At 45.3% G+C, this 24,698-nt stretch overlaps 1 protein-coding gene across 1 annotated transcript in view; it reads left to right on the top strand.

The window, feature by feature from the left end:
- The window catches only part of LOC124711637, an 86,143-nt gene that overhangs the window by 20,258 nt on the left and 41,187 nt on the right, over positions 1–24,698 (top strand). Inside the window, exons 3-4 of the mRNA XM_047241823.1 lie at positions 4,454–4,678; positions 23,578–23,744. Coding sequence (XP_047097779.1) covers positions 4,454–4,678; positions 23,578–23,744 — 392 coding nt within the window. The remainder of the gene's footprint in view (positions 1–4,453; positions 4,679–23,577; positions 23,745–24,698) is intronic.

The following is a 24,698-nucleotide window of genomic DNA, read 5'->3' as shown; positions in this document are numbered from 1 at the left end:
GCTGTAAGGAGATAACGGACTAGTTACAGGGTGTGTTCGCGGTCGGAGGTTTCCATTTCTCTGCTTCTCAGAGAACGCCAGGCAAATTCGGAGAAAACTGCTACAACTCGCGATGAAGACTCTGTCTCTCGTGGCAGCTAAAGTACTCACAGTCGCCGTAAGATTTTCTGGAAATGCTTTCAGAATGAGAAGGTTGAACAACGGTGGCAGTATGATATCTTCTTACTAACGAAATGTTTAACAGAGAAATATGCCTTGAACCATAGCCTAATGTCCATAAAACAAAAAAATCACTGAAAACGCAAATACCGTGCATTGTATGGTTAATTCCGAGTTATTCCTTTGGTGCTACAGAAGAATGCTGAAGATTAGATGGGTAGATCACATAACTAATGAGGAGGTATTGAATAGAATTGGGGAGAAGAGAAATTTGTGGAATAATTTGACTAGAAGAAGGGAGCGGTTGGTACGACATATTCTGAGGCATCAAGGGATCACCAGTTTAGTATTGGAGGGCAGCGTGGAGGGTAAAAATCGTAGAGGGAGACCAAGAGATGAATACACTAAACAGATTCAGAAGGATGTAGGTTGCAGTAGGTACTGGGAGATGAATAAGCTTGCACAGGATAGAGTAGCATGGAGAGCTTGCATCAAACCAGTCTCTGGACTGAAGACAACAACAACAACAACAACAACAACAGCAACATTCCATGCTCATTCGGTGCAGAGCCACCGAACGTAGTGGAAACGTGTCAGTATGCCTTGTCGACATCAAAGGACCCAATATCAGCATGTGAGTGAGTTCGAACAGGGCAGGACGATTTGTCTACGTAAAAAGAGGTTTCTCATACGATGACTTTGCGGCTCGCTCTGGGCGCGCTGCAGTGACAGCGATGCAGGTGTGGAAGCAGGTTTCACTTAATGGCTAGGAGGTACTGGACCACTCACTGTGACCATAGCGCAGGATGAGTGTGATTTTTTCCGCATAGCCGAAACGAACAAAACAGCTTCTCCTACAAAGTTGGTTCGCCATTGGCTCACTGCATTGGATGTGGACATGGCTGCGACGGCGGTTCGAGGCTGTCTGCCGAGGGTTGGACTGGGTGTGTGGGTGCCATTGCATCGGCTTCCATTGATCAGAAACCAGAAAGCAGAAACCGATATTGCAGTGCCTGTGTCATCCAGAATTACAAGGGTACAACATCTTAGGCTTTAACGAAACAAATTCGTTACACATGTATCATTCAAAGTATTTTCCATCGCTGGCCACTACTTTCTCCCATCTTTCGGGCAGTGTACGGATCCCGCGTCGAAAAAATTGATCATCTTTTGAAGCGATCCACGAATCGATCCAATTTGTGACTTCTTCATGAGATCGCAAGTGTTGGTCAGCCAGGCCATGCGCCATTGATCTGAACCGGTGACTGTCAGAGGGAACAATGTCTAGAGGCCGGCTGGTGTGGCCGAGCGGTTCTAGGCGCTTCATTCTCGAACCGCTCGACCGCTACGGTCGCAGGTTCGAATCCTGCCTCGCGCATGGATGTGTGTGATGTCCTTAGGTTAGTTACTTTTAAGTAGTTCTATGTTCTGGGGGACTGATGACCTCAGATGTTAAGTCCCATAGTGCTCAGAGCCATTTTTGAACAATGTCTAGAGAATACGGCGGGTGGGGTAGGACCTCCCATTTTAACGTTTCCAAGTACTTTTTGACCTCTTTTGTAACGTATAGCGTTGTCGTGCTGCAAAATCACTTTATCGTGCCTCCTGCTGTATTGCGGTCGTTTGTCTTTTAAAGCTCTGATCGAAGACATTAATTGCGTTCGATAACGAGTCCCTGTGATTCTTTCACATGGTTTTAACACCTCATAGTACACGACGCCGAGCTGCTCCCACCAAATGCAGAGCATGATCTTGGAGCCGTGAACATTTGGTTTGGCCGTCGACGTAGAAGCATGGCCGGGATATCCCCATGATTTTTTGCGTTGAGGGTTATCGTAATGAACCCATTTTTCGTCCCTGGTCACAATGCGATGCAGAAATCCCTTCCGTTTTTGCCTCTGAAGCAACTGTTCACAAACATACAAACGCCGTTCAACGTCTCTTGGTTTCAGCTCTCACGGGACCCAAGTTCCTTCTTTCTGGATCATGCCCATAGCCTTGAGGCGTTTTGAAATGGCTTGCTGTGTCACTCCCACTAAGCGTGCCAATTCTTTTGAGTTTGACGCGAGTCTTCACTCAGCAATATCTTCAATTCTGCATCTTCGAAAACATTCTCTCTTCCACCACTAAGCCGGTCTACGACGTTAAAATCACCGTTTTTGAAGCGTTGAGACCACTCACGTCACGTTCTTTCACTAATAGCGTCCTTACCATACGTACTTGAGAGCATTTGATGAGGCTCGGCCGCTGTTTTCTTCATACTAAAACAAAACAGTAACACCTCCCGCAAATGACGAGAATTAGGCTCGTAAATTGACATTTTCAATCAAGAACAGTTTTATGATGCAGACACAAATCGACTAATGTTTGAATGAGGTTAGGTTGACCGAGGTCCAAGCTAACTGCATGGTGTCTGCGATATGTTTCTTTCGACCGCTATTTACCGTTGTCGCCACCTATCGGTAAACGGCGGAAGCAAAGTTGTACACTTTTACGATTCAGTGTTCGTTCGGACCAGAAAGTCCTCAGATTGCACTGTGAATGTGAAAGCTGTTACTGGTGTTCTGAATGGGATAATGTAGCGTTTTTGGACGAGTCCTGTTTCAGTTTTTGCTACAGTGATGGCCGTAAACATGTTAGATGCTGTTGTGGTAAATGTAGTTGGACAGACTGAATTGTTGAGCGGCATAACTGGCAAACGTCAAGTGTGATGATTTGGAGCGTCATTGGCTATAGCATGCAGTGTCGCCTCACTTATACTGATGAAAATATGAGTACCAACTGTTGCTTCGGGGAGGTTATAGAGCAAGGAATCTCCACATGCTGTATTTCAGGAGGGCAATGCCCAGCCACGTGTGGTAACAAGGTGTAAGCCATCTCGCCGGCCGGTGCGGCCGAGCAGTTCTAGGTGCTTCAGTCTGGAGCCGCGCGGCCGCTACGGTCGCAGGTTCGAATCCTGTCTCGGGCATGGATGTGTGTGATGCCCTTAGGTTAGTTAGGCTTAAGTAGCTCTAAATTCTAAGGGACTGATGACCTCAGTCCCATAGTGCTCAGAGCCATCTGAACCATTTTTCTAAGCCAGAGGTTTCCAAACTTTTTAGTCCGCGGGCCACATTGATTCCTCCACGAAGTCATAAGGGCCAAGATCTACTTAGTGGGATTAAAGCACCATAGCACTCCATGATGACCGTAATGTAAGGCTAAAGAAAAGATGAAATCGCAAAAATCTAAGGTTGTGGGACTAGCTAGCACTGAAACGAACTACGATTTTTATTTAATTACATAATTTTGATTGGTGGACGTACCTGACCGAAATTCTGGCGTATTTTATTCTGGGGAATTTCACCGACAAAAAAGTATGTCACTGCACATTCTTCACGAAACCGTCCTGCAAAGTTAACGAAATCTCAAAATCATTGTTAGCAACACTATTACTGCAAGACGTAACAGAGGTAGAGTAAGTCAACGCATTGTTATTTCAAGCGGCGCAACAATAAGATTAGTTATGCAGTCTGGTAGCGAGTAGCAGAGCCAATGTCGCGGTGTATTGGTCGCGATAGACCTCGAAACTCAATTGTTGGCAGTATAGGTACCACCTCAAATATTTGGCGGGCCGCATACCGTGGATGTCCGGCCAGCTAACGCGGGCCGGTTTGCCGGCTCTCGCGGGCCGGTTTCGGCCCGCGGGCCGTAGTTTGGAGACCCCTGTTCTAAGCCATCTTCGTAGAATTATGGATGTCACTGCTTCCCTGGCCTGCAAATTCACCTGGCGTGTCACACATCGACCATGTCTGGGATACGATCGGTCGGCAACTTGTTTGTTCTGGCCTTCCTGCAAACACTGTCGATATTTTGTGAATGCACCTACAAACCACATGGCAGTGTATTCCCCAGCAGCATAGACGAGGCTCGATTCCATGTCAACACCCTGATTGCAGCATGTGGCAACTTCACGCACTACAGAATTCTCACGGTCACTGACTATCATCAATGGTCACTGACGCTCATCATTAATTGTAATTACACGTGTCCTTCTCGATGTTGCAATTTTCACGAACAGTAGAGTGAGTATCTATTCCAGTGACCTTGTACTACGTGCCAAGTATCAACCAGTGCGTTTCCTGCAGGAGGTAACGAAATCAGTGTCTAGATGTCTAGTAAGATCCGAAGTGCTAAGAGGTTTTAGTGCGAACGTAAAACAATGAAAATGGTGGGAAGCATACTTAACACATGCTGGAAATAGGTTAATGAATCGAAAAATGTAGATTAAGTTTACGTAATGTTTGTTTCACAGCGCGCGCTCGCTGCGCCGCGGCGGCATGATGGTGGAGGTGCTGGCGCCGGAGGTGCGGTGCGTGCCGCGCCCCCGGCTGCTGGCGTCGCTCTTCGACCTGGTGGTGGTGGCCGGGCGCGCCCCCCACCACGCCGCCTGGTGCCTGCTGGTGCAGTCGCCGCCCCCGCCACACGACGCCTACCGCCCACGCTTCCCGCAGCCCACCGGCGGCGCTCTGGCCATCAGGTATGTATTGTTGCTCCTGTGAACTAGACACCACAAACGGAACGATTACGACATTCCTGTTGCGGGTTGCATGCATTTGAAATCGAGGCGCCGCTCTTACGTCTGTCCTACACTACTGACCATTAAAATTGCTACACCACGAAGATGACGTGTTACAGACGCGAAATTTAACCGACAGGAAGAAGATGCTGTGATATGCAAATGATTAGCTTTTCAGAGCATTCACACTAGGTTGGCGCCGGTGGCGACACCTGCAACGTGCTGACATTTGGAAAGTTTCCAACCGATTTCTCATACACAAACAGCAGTTGACCGGCGTTGCCTGGTGAAACGTTGTTGTGATGCCTCGTGTAAGGAGGAGAAATGCGTACCATCACGTTTCCGACTTTGATAAAGGTCGGATTGTAGCCTATCGCAATTGCGGTTTATCGTACCGCGACATTGCTACTCGCGTTGGTCGAGATCCAATGACTGTTAGCAGAATACGGAATCGGTGGGTTCAGAAGGGTAATACGGAACGCCGTGCTGGAACCCAATGACCTCGTATTACTACCAGTCGAGATGACAGGAATCTTATCCGCATGGCTGTAACGGATCGTGCAGCCACGTCTCGATTCCTGAGTCAACAGATGGGGACGTTTGCAGGACAACAACCATCTGCACGAACAGTTCGACGACGTTTGCTGCAGTATGGACTATCAGCTCGGAGACCGTGGCTGCGGTTACACTTGACGCTGCATCACAGACAGGAGCGCCTACGATGGCGTACTCAACGACGAACCTGGGTGCACAAATGGCAAAACGTCATTTTTTCGGATGAATCCAGGTTTTGTTTACACCATCATGATTGTCGCATCCGTGTTTGGCGACATCGCTGTGAACGCACATTGGAAGCGAGTATTCGTTATCGCCATACTGGCGTATCACCCGGCGTGATGGTATGAGGTGCCACTGGTTACACGTCTCGGTCACCTCTTGTTCGCATCGACGGCACTTTGAACAGTGGACGTTACATTTCAGATGTGTTACGACCCGTGGCTCTACCCTTCATTCGATCCCTGCGAAACCCTACATTTCAGCAGGATAATGCACGACCGCATGTTGCAGGTCCTGTACGGGCCTTTGTGGATACAGAAAATGTTCGACCGCTGCCCTGGCCAGCACGTTCTCCAGATCTCTCACCAATTGAAAACGTCTGGTCAACGGCGGCCGAGTAACTGCCTCGTCACAATACGCCAGTCATTACTCTTGATGAACTGTGGTATCGCGTTGAAGCTGCATGGGCAGTTGTACCTGTACACGCCATCCAAGCTGTGTTTGACTCAATGCGCAGGCCTTTCGAGGCAGTTATTACGGCCAGAGGTGGTTGTTATGGGTACTGATTTCTCAGGATCTATGCACCCAAATTGTGTAAAAATGTAATCACATGTCAGTTCTAGTATAATATATTTGTCCAATGAATACCCGTTTATCATGTGCATTTGTTCTTGGTGTAGCAATTTTAATGGCCAGTAGTGTATAATAGCCGTCTTCCTTCCCGCCGTAGTATCGCGACTATGACGAATCCGAAAACGATGCTCTTGCGATAGCTTCCTACTCGTTCTCTGCTACTGAAGTGTGCAGGACTGTAAGGCTAGTCTTGACGTAGTGTGACTGACTGCCCGCATCAGATGGACTCTAACGAAGCTGTAAGGAGATTAAATACTAAAATAAATTTATGGCAGTCTTCAAAAGCGTTGTACACATTTACACTCAACCAAGCATATATAGATATTTTTTTCTCCTTTTTGTTTTTTGGCTCATCAGTCTTCTGACTGGTTTGATGAGGCCCACCATGAATTCCTCTCTGTGTCAACCTCTTTATCTCAGAGTTGCACTTGCAACCTATGTCCTCAAATACACTCCTGGAAATTGAAATAAGAACACCGTGAATTCATTGTCCCAGGAAGGGGAAACTTTATTGACACATTCCTGGGGTCAGATACATCACATGATCACACTGACAGAACCACAGGCACATAGACACGGGCAACAGAGCATGCACAACGTCGGCACTAGTACAGTGTATATCCACCTTTCGCAGCAATGCAGGCTGCTATTCTCCCATGGAGACGATCGTAGAGATGCTGGATGTAGTCCTGTGGAACGGCTTGCCATGCCATTTCCACCTGGCGCCTCAGTTGGACCAGCGTTCGTGCTGGACGTGCAGACCGCGTGAGACGACGCTTCATCCAGTCCCAAACATGCTCAATGGGGGACAGATCCGGAGAACTTGCTGGCCAGGGTAGTTGACTTACACCTTCTAGAGCACGTTGGGTGGCACGGGATACATGCGGACGTGCATTGTCCTGTTGGAACAGCAAGTTCCCTTGCCGGTCTAGGAATGGTAGAACGATGGGTTCGATGACGGTTTGGATGTACCGTGCACTATTCAGTGTCCCCTCAACGATCACCAGTGGTGTACGGCCAGTGTAGGAGATCGCTCCCCACACTATGATGCCGGGTGTTGGCCCTGTGTGCCTCGGTCGTATGCAGTCCTGATTGTGGCGCTCACCTGCACGGCGCCAAACACGCATACGACCATCATTGGCACCAAGGCAGAAGCGACTCTCATCGCTGAAGACGACACGTCTCCATTCGTCCCTCCATTCACGCCTATCGCGACACCACTGGAGGCGGGCTCCACGATGTTGGGGCGTGAGCGGAAGACGGCCTAACGGTGTGCGGGACGGTAGCCCAGCTTCATGGTGACGGTTGCGAATGGTCCTCGCCGATACCCCAGGAGCAACAGTGTCCCTAATTTGCTGGGAAGTGGCGGTGCGGTCCCCTACGGCACTGCGTAGGATCCTACGGTCTTGGCGTGCATCCGTGCGTCGCTGCGGACCGGTCCCAGGTCGACGGGCACGTGCACCTTCCGCCGACCACTGGCGACAACATCGATGTACTGTGGAGACCTCACGCCCCACGTGTTGAGCAATTCGGCGGTACGTCCACCCGGCCCCCCGCATGCCCACTATACGCCCTCGCTCAAAGTCCGTCAACTGCACGTACGGTTCACGTCCACGCTGTCGCGGCATGCTACCAGTGTTAAAGACTGCGATGGAGCTCCGTATGCCACGGCAAACTGGCTGACACTGACGGCGGCGGTGCACAAATGCTGCGCAGCTAGCGCCATTCGACGGCCAACACCGCGGTTCCTGGTGTGTCCGCTGTGCCGTGCGTGTGATCATTGCTTGTACAGCCCTCTCGCAGTGTCCGGAGCAAGTATGGTGGGTCTGACACACCGGTGTCAATGTGTTCTTTTTTCCATTTCCAGGAGTGTATTTGCTGAATGTATTCCAACCTCTGTCTCCCACTACAGTTTTTACCGCACTATAGCACCCTCTAGTACTATGGAAGCTATCCTGTGATGCCTTAACAAACGTCCTACCATCTTGTTAGTGTTTTCTATATACTCGCATTCCTTTCCTCGACGATTCTGCTGGGAATATCCTTATTTCTTTCCTTAGAACCACATCTCAAATGTTTTGGCTCTCTTCCGTTCCGGTTTTCCCACTATCCACGTTTCACTACCATAAATGCTGTACCCCAAACGTACATTCTCAGAAGTTTCTTCCTCAAATTGTATGATATTAGTAGAGTTCTCTTGGCCAGGAATGCCCTTTTCGCCAGTGCTACCCTGCTTTTCATGTCCTCGTTGCTCCGTCCATCATGGGTTATTTTGCTGCCTAGTTAGCAGAACTCCTTAATTTATCTTCTTTGTGACCACCAGTTCTGATGTTAAGTTTCTCGCTGTTCTTATTTCTACTACTTCTCATTACCTTCGTCTTTTTTTCAGTTCACTCTCAATCCATATTCTGCATTCATTAGACCATTCCATTGAGCAGAGCCTTTAAATCTTGTTCACTTTCACTGAGAACAGCAAGAGCTTCAATGAAACTTGTCACTGATAGTCTTTCACCTTATATTTTTTCCCACTCTTGAACCTTTCTTTTATTTCCGTCATTGCTTCTTCGCTATATACAGAAGGGGCGAAAAGACTACATCCCTATCTTACATAGCATACATTCGTGTGCTTCGTCCTTGGTCTGTCAGTTTTATTATTCCCTCTGGGTTCTTGAAGGTACTATGTGTTACGCGTCTTTACCTATAGCTTACCCCTATTTTTCTCAGAATTTCAAGCGTCTTACACCATTTGACATTATCAAATGCTTTTTTCAGGTCGACGGATCCTGTGAACGTGTCTTGATTTTTATGTAGCCTTATTTCCATTATCAACCGCATCGTCAGAACTGCGTCTCTGGCGCCTTTACCTTCCTTAAAGCCAAATTGATCTTTTCCATTCTTCTGAATTTTATTCTACACCTACATCTAAATTTATACTCCGCAAGCCACTCAACGGTGTGTGGCGGACGGCACTTTACATGCCACTGTCATTACCTCGCTTTCCTGCTCCAGTCGCGTATGGTTCGCGGGAAGAACGGCTGCCGGAAAGCCTCCGTGCGCGCTTGAATCTCTCTAATTTTACATTTGTGATCTCCTCGGGAGGTATAAGTAGGGGGAAGCAATATATTCGCTACCTCATCCAGAAACGCACCCTCTCGAGTCATGGACAGCAAGCTACACCGCGATGCAGAGCGCCTCTCTTGCAAAGTCTGCCACTTGAGTTTGCTAAACATCTCCGTAACGCTATCACGCTTACCAAATAACCCTGTGACGAAACGCGACGCTCTTCTTTCGATCTTCTCTATCTCCTCTGTCAACCCGACCTGGTACGGATCCCACACTGATGAGCAATACTCAAGTATAGGTCGAACGAGTGTTTTGTAAGCCACCTCCTTTGTTTATGGACTACATTTTCTAAGGACTCTCCCAATGAATCTCAATCTGGCACCCGCCTTACAAATAATTAATTTTATATGATCATTCCAGTTCAGATCGTTCCGTACGCATACTGGTTTGATGCAGCTCTCCATGCTACTCTATCCTGTGCAAGCTCCTTCATCTCCCAGTACCTACTCCAACCTACATACTTCTGAATCTGCTTAATGTAGTCATCTCTTGGTCTCTTTCTACGATTTTTACCCTCCAGCTGCCCTCCAATGCTAAATTTGTGATCCCTTGATGCCTCAGAACACGTCCTACCAACCGGTTCCTTCTTCTCGTCAAGTTGTGGCACAAGCTCCTCCCCAATTGTATTCAATACCTCCTCATTGCCCCCCCATGAACCATGGACCTTGCCGTTGGTGGGGAGGCTTGCGTGCCTCAGCGATACAGATAGCCGTACCGTAGGTGCAACCACAACGGAGGGGTATCTGTTGAGAGGCCAGACAAACGTGTGGTTCCTGAAGAGGGGCAGCAGCCTTTTCAGTAGTTGCAAGGGCAACAGTCTGGATGATTGACTGATCTGGCCTTGTAACAATAACCAAAACGGCCTTGCTGTGCTGGTACTGCGAACGGCTGAAAGCAAGGGGAAACTACAGCTGTAATTTTTCCGAGGGCATGCAGCTTTACTGTATGATTACATGATGATGGCGTCCTCTTGGGTAAAATATTCCGGAGGTAAAATAGTCCCCCATTCGGATCTCCGGGCGGGGACTACTCAGGAGGATGTTGTTATCAGGAGAAAGAAAACTGGCATTCTACGGATCGGAGCGTGGAATGTCAGATCCCTTAATCGGGCAGGTAGGTTAGAAAATTTAAAAAGGGAAATGGATAGGTTGAAGTTAGATATAGTGGGAATTAGTGAAGTTCGGTGGCAGGAGGAACAAGACTTCTGGTCAGGTGACTACAGGGTTATAAACACAAAATCAAATAGGGGTAATGCAGGAGTAGGTTTAATAATGAATAGGAAAATAGGAATGCGGGTAAGCTACTACAAACAGCATAGTGAACGCATTATTGTGGCCAAGATAGATACGAAGCCCACACCTACTACAGTAGTACAAGTTTATATGCCAACTAGCTCTGCAGATGACGAAGAAATTGAAGAAATGTATGATGAAATAAAAGAAATTATTCAGATTGTGAAGGGAGACGAAAATTTAATAGTCATGGGTGACTGGAATTCGAGTGTAGGAAAAGGGAGAGAAGGAAACATAGTAGGTAAATATGGATTGGGGAACAGAAATGAAAGAGGAAGCCGCCTGGTAGAATTTTGCACAGAGCACAACATAATCATAACTAACACTTGGTTTAAGAATCATGAGAGAAGGTTGTATACATGGAAGAACCCTGGAGATACTAAAAGGTATCAGATAGATTATATAATGGTAAGACAGAGATTTAGGAACCAGGTTTTAAATTGTAAGACATTTCCAGGGGCAGATATGGACTCTGACCACAATCTATTGGTTATGACCTGTAGATTACAACTGAAGAAACTGCAAAAAGGTGGGAATTTAAGGAGATGGGACCTGGATAAACTAAAAGAACCAGAGGTTGTACAGAGATTCAGGGAGAGCATAAGGGAGCAATTGACAGGAATGGGGGAAATAAATACAGTAGAAGAAGAATGGGTAGCTTTGAGGGATGAAGTAGTGAAGGCAGCAGAGGATCAAGTAGGTATAAAGACGAGGGCTAGTAGAAATCCTTGGGTAACAGAAGAAATATTGAATTTAATTGATGAAAGGAGAAAATATAAAAATGCAGTAAGTGAAACAGGCAAAAAGGAATACAAACGTCTCAAAAATGAGATCGACAGGAAGTGCAAAATGGCTAAGCAGGAATGGCTAGAGGACAAATGTAAGGATGTAGAGGCCTATCTCACTAGGGGTAAGATAGATACCGCCTACAGGAAAATTAAAGAGACCTTTGGAGATAAGAGAACGACTTCTATGAATATCAAGAGTTCAGATGGAAACCCAGTTCTAAGCAAAGAAGGGAAAGCAGAAAGGTGGAAGGAGTATATAGAGGGTCTATACAAGGGCGATGTACTTGAGGACAATATTATGGAAATGGAAAAGGATGTAGATGAAGATGAAATTGGAGATACGATACTGCGTGAAGAGTTTGACAGAGTACTGAAAGACCTGAGTCGAAACAAGGCCTCCGGAGTAGACAATATTCCATTGGAACTACTGACGGCCGTGGGAGAGCCAGTCCTGACAAAACTCTACCATCTGGTGAGCAAGATGTATGAAACAGGCGAAATACCCTCAGACTTCAAGAAGAATATAATAATTCCAATCCCAAAGAAAGCAGGTGTTGACAGATGTGAAAATTACCGAACTATCAGCTTAATATGTCACAGCTGCAAAATACTAACACGAATTCTTTACAGACGAATGGAAAAACTAGTAGAAGCCAACCTCGGGGAAGATCAGTTTGGATTCCGTAGAAACACTGGAACACGTGAGGCAATACTGACCTTACGACTTATCTTAGAAGAAAGATTAAGGAAAGGCAAACCTACGTTTCTAGCAATTGTAGACTTAGAGAAAGCTTTTGACAATGTTGACTGGAATACTCTCTTTCAAATTCTAAAGGTGGCAGGGGTAAAATACAGGGAGCGAAAGGCTATTTACAATTTGTACAGAAACCAGATGGCAGTTATAAGAGTCGAGGGACATGAAAGGGAAGCAGTGGTTGGGAAGGGAGTAAGACAGGGTTGTAGCCTGTCCCCGATGTTGTTCAATCTGTATATTGAGCAAGCAGTAAAGGAAACAAAAGAAAAATTCGGAGTAGGTATTAAAATTCATGGAGAAGAAATAAAAACTTTGAGGTTCGCCGATGACATTGTAATTCTGTCAGAGACAGCAAAGGACTTGGAAGAGCAGTTGAATGGAATGGACAGTGTCTTGAAAGGAGGATATAAGATGAACATCAACAAAAGCAAAACAAGGATAATGGAATGTAGTCTAATTAAGTCGGGTGATGCTGAGGGAATTAGATTAGGAAATGAGGCACTTAAAGTAGTAAAGGAGTTTTGCTATTTGGGGAGCAAAATAACTGATGATGGTCGAAGTAGAGAGGATATAAAATGTAGGCTGGCAATGGCAAGGAAAGCGTTTCTGAAGAAGAGAAATTTGTTAACATCCAGTATTGATTTAAGTGTCAGGAAGTCATTTCTGAAAGTATTCGTATGGAGTGTAGCCATGTATGGAAGTGAAACATGGACGATAAATAGTTTGGACAAGAAGAGAATAGAAGCTTTCGAAATGTGGTGCTACAGAAGAATGCTGAAGATTAGATGGGTAGATCACATAACTAATGAGGAAGTATTGAATAGGATTGGGGAGAAGAGAAGTTTGTGGCACAACTTGACCAGAAGAAGGGATCGGTTGGTAGGACATGTTCTGAGGCATCAAGGGATCACCAATTTAGTATTGGAGGGCAGCGTGGAGGGTAAAAATCGTAGGGGGAGACCAAGAGATGAATACACTAAGCAGATTCAGAAGGATGTAGGTTGCAGTAGGTATTGGGAGATGAAAAAGCTTGCACAGGATAGAGTAGCATGGAGAGCTGCATCAAACCAGTCTCAGGACTGAAGACCACAACAACAACAACCTCCTCATTAGTTATGTGATCTACCCATCTAATCTTCAGCATTCTTCTGAAGCACCACATTTCGAAAGCTTCTGTTCTCTTCCTGTCCAAACTATTTATCGTCCATGTTTCACTTCCATACATGGCTACACTCCATACAAATACTTTCAGAAACGACTTCCTGACACTTAAATCTATACTCGATGTTAAAAAATTTCTCTTCTTCAGAAACGCTTTCCTTGCCATTACCAGTCTACATTTTATATCTTCTCTACCTCGACCATTATCAGAGATTTTGCTCCCAAAATAGCAAAACTCCTTTACTACTTTAAGTGTCTCATTTCCTAATCTAATTCCGTCAGCATCACCCGACTTAATTCGACTACATACCATTATCCTCGTTTTGCCTTTGTTGATGTTCGTCTTATATCCTCCCTTCAAGACACTGTTCATTCCATTCAACTGCTCTTCCTAGTCCTTTGCTGTCTCTGACAGAATTACAATATCATCGGCGAACCTCAAAGTTTTTATTTCTTCTCCATGGATTTTAATACCTATTCCGAATTTTTCTTTTGTTTCCTTTACTGCTTGCTCAATATACAGATTGAATAACATTGGGGAGAGACTACAACTCTGTCTCACTCCCTTCCCAACCGCTGCTTCCCTTTCATGCCCCTCGACTCTTATAATTGCCATCTGGTTTCTGTACAAATTGTAAATAACCTTTCGCTCCCTGTACTTTGCCCCTGCCACCTTTAGAATTTGGAAGAGAGTATTCCAGTCAACATTGTCAAAAGCTTTCTCTAAGTCTACAAATGCTAGAAACGTAGGTTTGCCTTTCCTTAATCTTTCTTCTAAGATAAGTCGTAAGGTCAGTATTGCCTCACGTGTTCCAATATTTCTACGGAATCCAAACTGATCTTCCCCGATGTCGGCTTCTACCAGTTTTTCCATTCCTCTGTAAAGAATTCGTGTTAGTATTTTGCAGCTGCGACTTATTAAACTGATAGTTCGGTAATTTTCACATCTGTCAATACCTGCTTTCTTTGGGATTGGAATTATTATATTCTTCTTGAAGTCTGAGTGTACTTCGCCTGTCTCATACATCTTCCTCACCAGATGGTTGAGTTTTGTCTGGACTGGCTCTCCCAAGGCCGTCAGTAGTTCTAATGGAATGTTGTCTACCCCCGGGGCCTTGTTTCGACTCAGGTCTTTCAGCGCTCTGTCAAACTCTTCACGCAGTATCGTATATCCCACTTCATCGTCATCTACATTCTCTTCCATTTCTATAGTATTGTCTTCAAGTACGTCGCCCTTGAATAGACCCTCTATGTACTCCTTCGCCGGCCGCGGTGGTCTAACGGTTCTAGGCGCTTCAGTCCGGAACCGCGCGACTGCTACGATCATAGGTTCGAATCCTGCCTTGGTCATGGATGTGCGTGATGTCCTTAGGTTAGTTAGGTTTAAGTTGTTCTAAGTTCTAGGGGATTGATGACCACAGATGTTAAGTCCCATAGTGCTCAGAGCCATTTGAACCATTTTTATACTCCTTCCATCTTTCTGCTTTCCCTTCGTTGCTTAGAACTGGGTTTCCATCTGAGCTCTTGATATTCATACAAGTGGTTCTCTTTTCTCCAAAGGTCTCTTTAATTTTCCTGTAGGTAGTATCTATCTTACCCCTAGTGAGATAAGCCTCTACATCCTTACATTTGTCCTCTAGCCATCCCTGCTTAGCCATTTTGCACTACCTGTCGATCTCATTTTTGAGACGTTTGTATTCCTTTTTGCTGCTTCATTTACTGCATTTTTATATTTTCTCCTTTCATCAGTTAAATTCAATATTTCTTCTGTTACCCAAGGATTTCTATTAGCCCTCGTCTTTTTACCTACTTGATCCTCTGCTGCCTTCACTATTTCATCCCTCAGAGCTACCCATTCTTCTTCTACCGTACTTCTTTCCCCCACTGCTGTCAATTGTTCCCTTATGCTCTCCCTGAAACTCTGTACAACCTCTGGTTTAGTCAATTTATCCAGGTCCCATCTCCTTAAATTCCCATCTTTTTGCAGTTTCTTCAATTTTAATCTGCAGTTCATAACCAATAGATTGTGGTCAGAGTCCACATCTGCCCATGGAAATGTCTTACAATTTAAAACCTGGTTCCTAAATCTCTGTCTTACCATTATATAATATGTCTGATACCTTTTAGTATCTCCGGGGTTCTTCCATGTATACAACCTTCTTTTATAATTCTTGAACCAAGTGTTAGCTATGATTAAGTTATGCTCTGTGCAAAATTCTACCAGACGGCTTCCTCTTTCATTTCTTAGCCCCCATCCATATTCATCTACTATGTTTCCTTCTCTCTCTTTTCCTACACTCGAATTCCAGTCACCCATGACTATTAAATTTTCGTCTCCCTTCACTATCTGAGTAATTTCTTTTATCTCATGATACATTTCATCAATTTCTTCATCATCTGCAGAGCTAGTTGGCATATAAACTTGTACTACTGTAGTAGGTGTGGGTTTCGTGTCTATCTTGGCCACAATAATGCGTTCACTATGCTGTTTGTAGTAGCTTACCCGCATGCCTATTTTTTTATTCATTATTAAACCTACTCCTGCATTACCTCTATTTGATTTTGTATTTATAACCCTGCATTCACCTGACCAAAAGTCTTGTTCCTCCTGCCACCGAACTTCACTAATTACGACTATATCTAACTTTAACCTATCCATTTCCCTTTTTAAATTTTCTAACCTGCCTGCTTGATTAAGGGATCTGACATTCCACGCTCCGATCCGTAGAACGCCAGTTTTCTTTCTCCTGATAACAACATCCTCTTGAGTGGTCCCCGCCCGGAGGTCCGAATGGGGGACTATTTTACCTCCGTAATATTTTACGCAAGAGGACGCCATCATCATTTAACCATACAGTAAAGCTGCATGCCCTCGGGAAAAATTACGGCTGTAGTTTCCCCTTGCTTTCAGCCGTTCGCAGTACCAGCACAGCAAGGCCGTTTTGGTTATTGTTACAAGGCCAGATCAGGCAATCATCCAGGCTCTTGCCCCTGTAACTACTGAAAAGTCTGCTGCCCCTCTTCAGGAACCACACGTTTGTCTGGACTCTTAACAGATACCCAACCGTTGTGGTTGCTCCTACGGAACGGCCATCTGTATCGCTGAGGTACGCAAGCCTCCCCACCAACGGCAAGGTCAATGGTTCATGGGTGGGGGGGAGGGGGCGCTATGATATAATCATACGATAAATGATCCTTCTTTCTTTGTATTCGCAATACATCGCAATACATTTCATTTGTCTATGTTAAAGGTTAGTTGCCACTCCCTGCACCAAGTGCCTATCCGCTGCAGATCTTCCTGCATTTCGCTGCAATTTTGTAATGTTGCAACTTCTCTGTATACTACAGCATGATCCGCGAAAAGCCGCATGGAACTTCCGACACTATCTTTTAAGTCATTTATATATATTTTGAAAAGCAATGGTCCCATAACACTCCCCTGTGGCACATCAGAGGTTACTTTAACGTCTGTAGACGTCTCTCCATTGAGGACAACATGCTGTGTTCTGTTTGTTAAAAACTCTTCAATCCAGCCACACAGTTGGTCTGATATTCCGTAGGCTCTTACTTTGTTTATCAGGCGACAGTGCGGAACTGTATCGAATGCCTTCCGGAAGTCAAAGAAAATGGCCTCTACCTGGGAGCCTGTATCTAATATTTTCTGGGTCTCATGAACAAATAAAGCGAGTTGCGTCTCACACGATCGCTGTTTCGGGAATCCATGTTGATTCCTACAGAGTAGATTCCGGGTTTCCAGAAATGACATGATACGCGAGCAAAAAACATGTTCTAAAATTCTACAACAGATCGATGTCAGAGATATAGGCCTATAGTTTTGCGCATCTGCTCGACGACCCTTCTTGAGAACTGGAACTACCTGTGCTCTTTTCCAATCATTTGGAACCTTCCGTTCCTCAAGAGATTTTCGGTACACGGCTATTAGAAGGGGGGCAAGTTCTTTCGCGTACTCTGTGTAGAATCGAATTGGTATCCCGTCAGGTCCAGTGGACTTTCCTCTATTGCTTATTCTTGTCAGCATCTAGGATGCATGAGCTGTTAAGCAGATTGTGCGATAATTGCCTCATTTGTCAGCGCTTGCAATCTTTGGTATTCTGTGCGTAATGTTTTTTCGCAGGTCAGATGGATTATCGCCAGACTCATGCATTCTACGCATCAAAGTGAATAGACATTTTGTTGCCACTTCCCCCAATGATTTTAGAAATTCTGATGGAATATTGCCTATCCCTTCTTCATTATTTAGTCTTGGGTCTTCCAAAGCTGTTTTAAATTCTGATTCTAATAGTGAGGCCCTTAGCCCTTGTACATCGACTCCTGTTTCTTGACATGAATGTAGACAATGAGAGGGCTGGCAGAGTGAGTCACAACAAACATATTTCACATAACAATCCATGTACGCATGACTTAGCGTATGGCGCTAGGTGTCGCTGAACAGCGTCGCTCGCCGCAAAGAGGGTGGGCACACAACAAGTCATCTGAGCCGTCATGTAGCAGGTCTGCAGCGCAACGGTTTAAATGTATTTGTGGCGTCAAGGTAAAAGTGACGTCGGGTTGTAGTTTTATATCCTTTATTTGAAAACTCTGTAGTGGACATAGTTGCGGATATTATCCATTATTTGAAAACCCTCTAGTGGACATAGTTGCGGATATTGTAGGTGGCACAACACTTCGAATTTTCCGCCTCTTACTTGGACGTGAACGCGTTGTTTCTGGCTGTGCAAATGCCTGTTCGATCTGTGTTGCATAGAGGTCAGGAGTCTGGTTCACTGTGCGTCGGTTTGTCATCAAACAGGGTCACACTCTGCGTATAGAAGTCTATAATCATTTGCAGTTGTAACGTGATTTCCTTATTGTTTGATAAAAATAATAAGTTTCATTGTCAGTAGGGAGTGGGTTCAAGTCGGGATCCAACACTCAGTCTAAATATGTTACGAAGTCTGATAACAGCGCATCGTTTGCTGCAGATCGAAAGTTTCATTGTTTATGGCGTATGCTTAATTTTTTAGCCGTCTGAGTACTGTGAATTTTAGTGAGAATAATCGAGCCATCCAGAAATACACAGTAACTGGTTTGAATAAACACATTAGAAGCCAGGTAACAGTGAGGACCATCCGAGATGGCTAATCTGATATCGGTTGTAAGTGCTTAGCACATTTCGGTATGCGAACGTATATTGTAAACGAATCGTTGGTGTCCAGTAATGAACTACGAGGTAGCATCTGTAGCGATTATGAACGAAGTTGGACTCATGTCCCATCTAGTTGCTCTCTAGACTGACCACAAACCACACATCCCGCAGACGTCCGCTGGAAACATCTTTTCCGAGAGCACCGGCGGCGGATCCTCATCCGAGGCTGACGTAACTCCATCTTGCAGGAAACACGGCCCGACCATGAGTACTGTCCGGAACGGGATATTACGCAACTGTCGCCTCGGTTCGACATAAACGTCAAATTACTCGTGTTTTCATTGAAACATCTAGAAAACCCGATTGTTTTGGCAGTATCCTGGTTTCACTGCAGGGTTCGCGTCTGATGCGTTTTTACACACAATGGTTTCAGTCTCTTCCTACACACATGGAAAGGAATTTGTGTACACCGTTCGTCCGCTATTGTCGTTGTGTTCTAGATACATATGCGATTCATGCCGCTGTACGATGAATGGTGGACTATGCCAACATTATCACACACACACACACACACACACACACACACACACACACACAACATCATCTACCATCTTTTCCATTCTCTTCACGAATGGGTCGGAGGAAAAAGGTGGGTACATTTCCACAGGCGCCAAAAACTCCCTTGCCTTATTCTTACTGTGTCTACTAAGGGCGCTCCATGACTAGTATTGTTTATATCGTGCACCATCTTTAGGTTAAGGTCTGTCATAAGTAACGAACTTGTGCAGTTTCAGTATTTTTAATATTTACCCTTAGTTCTTGACTTATACTAAGTTTCGCGTATAAAAGGTCGTATGCAAATGAGAACAGCAAGATAAAGAGGTTAACTATCACTGTGTTTCATTTAAAATAAAGACATTTGCGGCTGAGAACGGCGTTCACACATACTTTCTCTAATTATCCAGTCTTGTCTTATTATCCAGTTGTTTAGGAAGACTAATCGTGTATTAAGCTGGAAAGGAAATCTAGTCTATCCAAAGAGCAAAATCAAAGCAAACAAGTAACCGCAAAAGTAATCCAGGGGAATAAAAGCTACACTCCTGGAAATGGAAAAAAGAACACATTGACACCGGTGTGTCAGACCCACCATACTTGCTCCGGACACTGCGAGAGGGCTGTACAAGCAATGATCATACGCACGGCACAGCGGACACACCAGGAACCGCGGTGTTGGCCGTCGAATGGCGCTAGCTGCGCAGCATTTGTGCACCGCCGCCGTCAGTGTCAGCCAGTTTGCCGTGGCATACGGAGCTCCATCGCAGTCTTTAACACCGGTAGCATGCCGCGACAGCGTGGACGTGAACCGTTTGTGCAGTTGACGGACTTTGAGCGAGGGCGTATAGTGGGCATGCGGGGGGCCGGGTGGACGTACCGCCGAATTGCTCAACACGTGGGGCGTGAGGTCTCCACAGTACATCGATGTTGTCGCCAGTGGTCGGCGGAAGGTGCACGTGCCCGTCGACCTGGGACCGGACCGCAGCGACGCACGGATGCACGCCAAGACCGTAGGATCCTACGCAGTGCCGTAGGGGACCGCACCGCCACTTCCCAGCAAATTAGGGACACTGTTGCTCCTGGGGTATCGGCGAGGACCATTCGCAACCGTCTCCATGAAGCTGGGCTACGGTCCCGCACACCGTTAGGCCGTCTTCCGCTCACGCCCCAACATCGTGCAGCCCGCCTCCAGTGGTGTCGCGACAGGCGTGAATGGAGGGACGAATGGAGACGTGTCGTCTTCAGCGATGAGAGTCGCTTCTGCCTTGGTGCCAATGATGGTCGTATGCGTGTTTGGCGCCGTGCAGGTGAGCGCCACGATCAGGACTGCATACGACCGAGGCACACAGGGCCAACACCCGGCATCATGGTGTGGGGAGCGATCTCCTACACTGGCCGTACACCACTGGTGATCGTCGAGGGGACACTGAATAGTGCACGGTACATCCAAACCGTCATCGAACCCATCGTTCTACCATTCCTAGACCGGCAAGGGAACTTGCTGTTCCAACAGGACAATGCACGTCCGCATGTATCCCGTGCCACCCAACGTGCTCTAGAAGGTGTAAGTCAACTACCCTGGCCAGCAAGATCTCCGGATCTGTCCCCCATTGAGCATGTTTGGGACTGGATGAAGCGTCGTCTCACGCGGTCCGCACGTCCAGCACGAACGCTGGTCCAACTGAGGCGCCAGGTGGAAATGGCATGGCAGGCCGTTCCACAGGACTACATCCAGCATCTCTACGATCGTCTCCATGGGAGAATAGCAGCCTGCATTGCTGCGAAAGGTGGATATACACTGTACTAGTGCCGACATTGTGCATGCTCTGTTGCCTGTGTCTATGTGCCTGTGGTTCTGTCAGTGTGATCATGTGATGTATCTGACCCCAGGAATGTGTCAATAAAGTTTCCCCTTCCTGGGACAATGAATTCACGGTGTTCTTATTTCAATTTCCAGGAGTGTATAAAGGAAAATATTTTATAAGTTCACGGTATTATTAATGTAACGTAAAACTTTTATTGCAGCCACCACTCGACCCTCCCATTCTCCCGAACGATTCAACCACCACTAACTTGAGACGTATCTCCACTTACGTATATGCTGTACAAATAAGTCACTGTACAGTGCATGGTTGAGGGTAGTCGTAGTTCCCCCAGTCGATGCTGAGCAGGTTAAGGTCATCATCTAGAATAGCAGAGATGGCGAATTTCATCCCTGACAGCTGCGGTGGCTTGTAGCGAGTGCTTCACGCGCCTCTCTCAACCAGTCATGTAGCGCTATTTTGTATAATTCCCTGTAGCAGTGCCTCAGGTTTGGCACAATTCTAGAGAAAACTGTTATTTCGCCTGGGACAATTTATTTTCCGGAAATGAAAGCTGGCAACAGCACTGCCAGCTGCCAGACGTATTTCTTCGTCGCGTCTACTATAGCACCATATGGTTGTGGTTTTACCTTGCTATCTAGTTTTGGCTATCTTTTAACGACCGTATGACTGATTGGTGTGAATCTGATGGTGGGCAGGAACATATGACTAATGAGAGCGGTTATTCTTGTCCACATTTGTTCACCCTTGTATTCATTTGTGATTTCGTTTGACTTAATGATTCTTCTTGTCGCTGTAAACACTCCTCCTCAGGGAGAGTCTAATCCGGCAGTTAAGAACAAATTTTTCTAAGATTATCATCTCATTGTTTGTATCCAGTTTGCTGGCAAAATTGCTTTACATGACGTCAATATTTTTTCTATGCGTTGGGGTTTTGCACAATCTAAAAACAAAAAAGTTGTGTTATAGGTGTTGGGGGTATATGTCCGTACGTGTGTTTCTCAGAACAAAGGTATAGTAAAATATTTTCTGGCATTATCGTACAACGTTCTACACACTTTTCTTCTTTTCTAAAAATATACTGAATATTTTACAGGATTCTGTTCGTTCTACTCTATTGCACGGCAACTGATACACACGAATATCGTAAGCTCTGTCATCTATGAGTCTAGCGTCTCAGAGCTGATTAAGCACTAAAATCGGTCCACTTCAATATTTCTTCTAGACCATTCCCTTCCTGTTGGCACACCAATCCCAAAAGGTAAAATGTCATCGGGATTTCAGGGGTGGGACAGATGTCTTACTCCAACACTTTTTTCCGCGTTTGTAGATACCAGTCAGCCCCGATAGCTGAGTGGTTAGTGCGGCGGTCTGTCACGCCAAGGGGCCCGGTTTCGATTCCCGGATGGGTCGCAGATTTTCTCCGCTCAGGGACTGGGTGTTGTGTTGTCCTCATTATCATTTCATCATTACCAGTGGAAGGCAACGGGAAACCACCACTGGAATCACTTACCTAGAGGCTCATCCGGTGCACCTCTCTGACGAGGCTTCCCCCATGACAAGACCTGCCGTAATGCAAAACACAAAGCTTTTTTAAAGTAGATACCAAGTGTACTAACAGTTGTTCTTGAACTTCACACTTATGCTAGAATATATTCTTTTAATTCATTCTGTATATGCGAAAAGAAAATTTGGGTATCTACACCAGGAATGAACGAACCGCTAACATCAAAACTTGACAGAGTGTGCTTCTGAAAGATACTTTTACAGTCCGATAGATTAGCTCTCAATTTCTCATCAAAAGTATGTTGTTGAGTCTGGAATATTTAACGACTGTGCTACTATTGAAAGTGTGTGTAGAGCCGCAGCGTGTTTTTATCTTTCTGTCTAATCAGGTCTAGAATATATTAACGCTGATAGTGTAGCGCCGTTTACGTGGTGACTGAAAAAAGCTGTGAGAATGAGTGTGGCAGCGTTATGGTCGCTGTGTGTCCTGAAGGTTTGCAAAATTTTTAAATGTAGGCGAACAGACGTGGTGCAGAAGTGTTGACACTCTTTATCCTGACAAACATAGTAATTAAAAGATGGCTCGCTTAACTCAACATAGTTCTGAATATGAATATTTCGTTGGAACACACTGTGTGGATTTGCTCCAGGATTTTGCCATGCACTGTAGAACTATGAGGCACAGTCACATTATGAGCAGTGACTACTGAAACTGATTTAAAGATACGATAGGTGCTGATTTTTCGTGGTGACTATATAGAGCACTAAATAAAAATGTATGACAAATTCCAATTTGTAACACGGTTAGTTGGTACACGTGCCCGGTCAAAAATTCTTTAACTTTACTTATTTATATGGTATTCCTACAGCACCACTGTCAGGAGATGATACCCATGCTCTTACAGTTTGTAGTAGTTGCCTGTTCTGTACGCAGTGTTTTCTTTGGCCTTCCTAAATCTTTCTTTCACTTGACTGTGATATCTGGCACATTATAAACTTCTAGTTTTTTACCTGTGCAAGCTATTTTCGCTTTTAATCGCATAGCCTAAGTTACTTTCCAGACTTTTTCTGTATCACAGATCTGAGTTTAAAAAATCTCATCTTTACATTCTCTAGCATTGAAATCGTTTGACATGCTATTATCCAGCTATCATTACCGTACGACAACATCTGATTGCAAATTTTCACTTTAATTTCTGCTCTTGTATTATTTTTTAATTTCCTGTGTACGGTATGGCAGATTGAACTTTTGATGTCTGCGGAACTTTTATCTGCTCACATCTGTTCTTTGTAAATTGACAGAATACACCTTGAACACGTCCCAGACGTGTTGTGCAGTCCCGACGTGAGGCGCAACGACGAAACCGAGGACACGAGTGACGAAGATGTTGACTTCTTCGTTCAAGGGTTCTTGGAAAACTGGAGCACTTATTTCAGGTGTAATTTCCAAAGAGCTAACAACACTACAGGTACGTTTTTGAATTAAGCGCGTCCTGTTCTACATTAAAAATAATCTTTCGACCATGAGTTATATTTCACGAAGCTATACCTTCATTTTGGGCAGCGGCAGGCATTACTTCTCAGACATATAAAGGGTTATTTATTGTCTCTGAATCCCACATACGGTTTCGAAACCGACGAAGTATTTGTCTAGGCTGTTCACTCATGTTATGAAATGATAATTGTTTATGGAAATGATTATCATAAATAATAAATCCCAGTACAATAACGAAGATAATATTCTAGAACAAGTGTCGGACTTGAATTGTTAGGTCCCAATATAAGCGTCAATGAGATACTGGCCTCAGATCAGGTAGCTGTTTGAATATCAGGAGCTCAGATGGAAAACCAGTCATAAACAAAGAAGGGAAAACTGAAAGGTTGAACGAGAATGTAGGTGGCCTATACAAGGAAATGCACTTGAAGGCAGTGTTATGGAGACGGAAGAGGACGTAGATGTAGGTGAGATGGGAGATATGATACCGTGAGAGGAATTTGTCAGAGCACCAAACGACGTAAGTCAAACCGAAGCCCCGGAAGTAGACGACATTTCGTCAGAACTACTGATATCCTTGGTAGAGGCGTCTTTTGGCCACGGATGCACTCTGCTTTTTATGTCCTCTTTGCTGCGTCCGTCGTGTGCTACTTGGATGTCAGGAAGAATCCTTCACTTCGCCCTCTTCGCAGACCCCAAGCCTTATGTCAAGTTTATCGCTGAAATCATTAGTCATTCTTGAATTTATACCCAGTCGATAGTCCGAGCTCATCAGATCGTTCATTCCATTGAAGGCGTTCTGCAATTCTTCCTCCCTTTCACTGAGGATAACAAAGGCATCATCGAATCATATTGTGGATATCCATTCGCACTGAATTCTAAGCGCAATGTACTTTCTGTTTCTGTCATTGCTTCGTCGACATATAGG

This window comes from Schistocerca piceifrons, chromosome 8 (assembly GCF_021461385.2).
Source record: "Schistocerca piceifrons isolate TAMUIC-IGC-003096 chromosome 8, iqSchPice1.1, whole genome shotgun sequence".
NCBI classification, from domain to species: domain Eukaryota; kingdom Metazoa; phylum Arthropoda; class Insecta; order Orthoptera; family Acrididae; genus Schistocerca; species Schistocerca piceifrons.
Note: the sequence above shows the minus strand (reverse complement) of the source record. Positions and strands in the feature narration are given on the sequence as shown.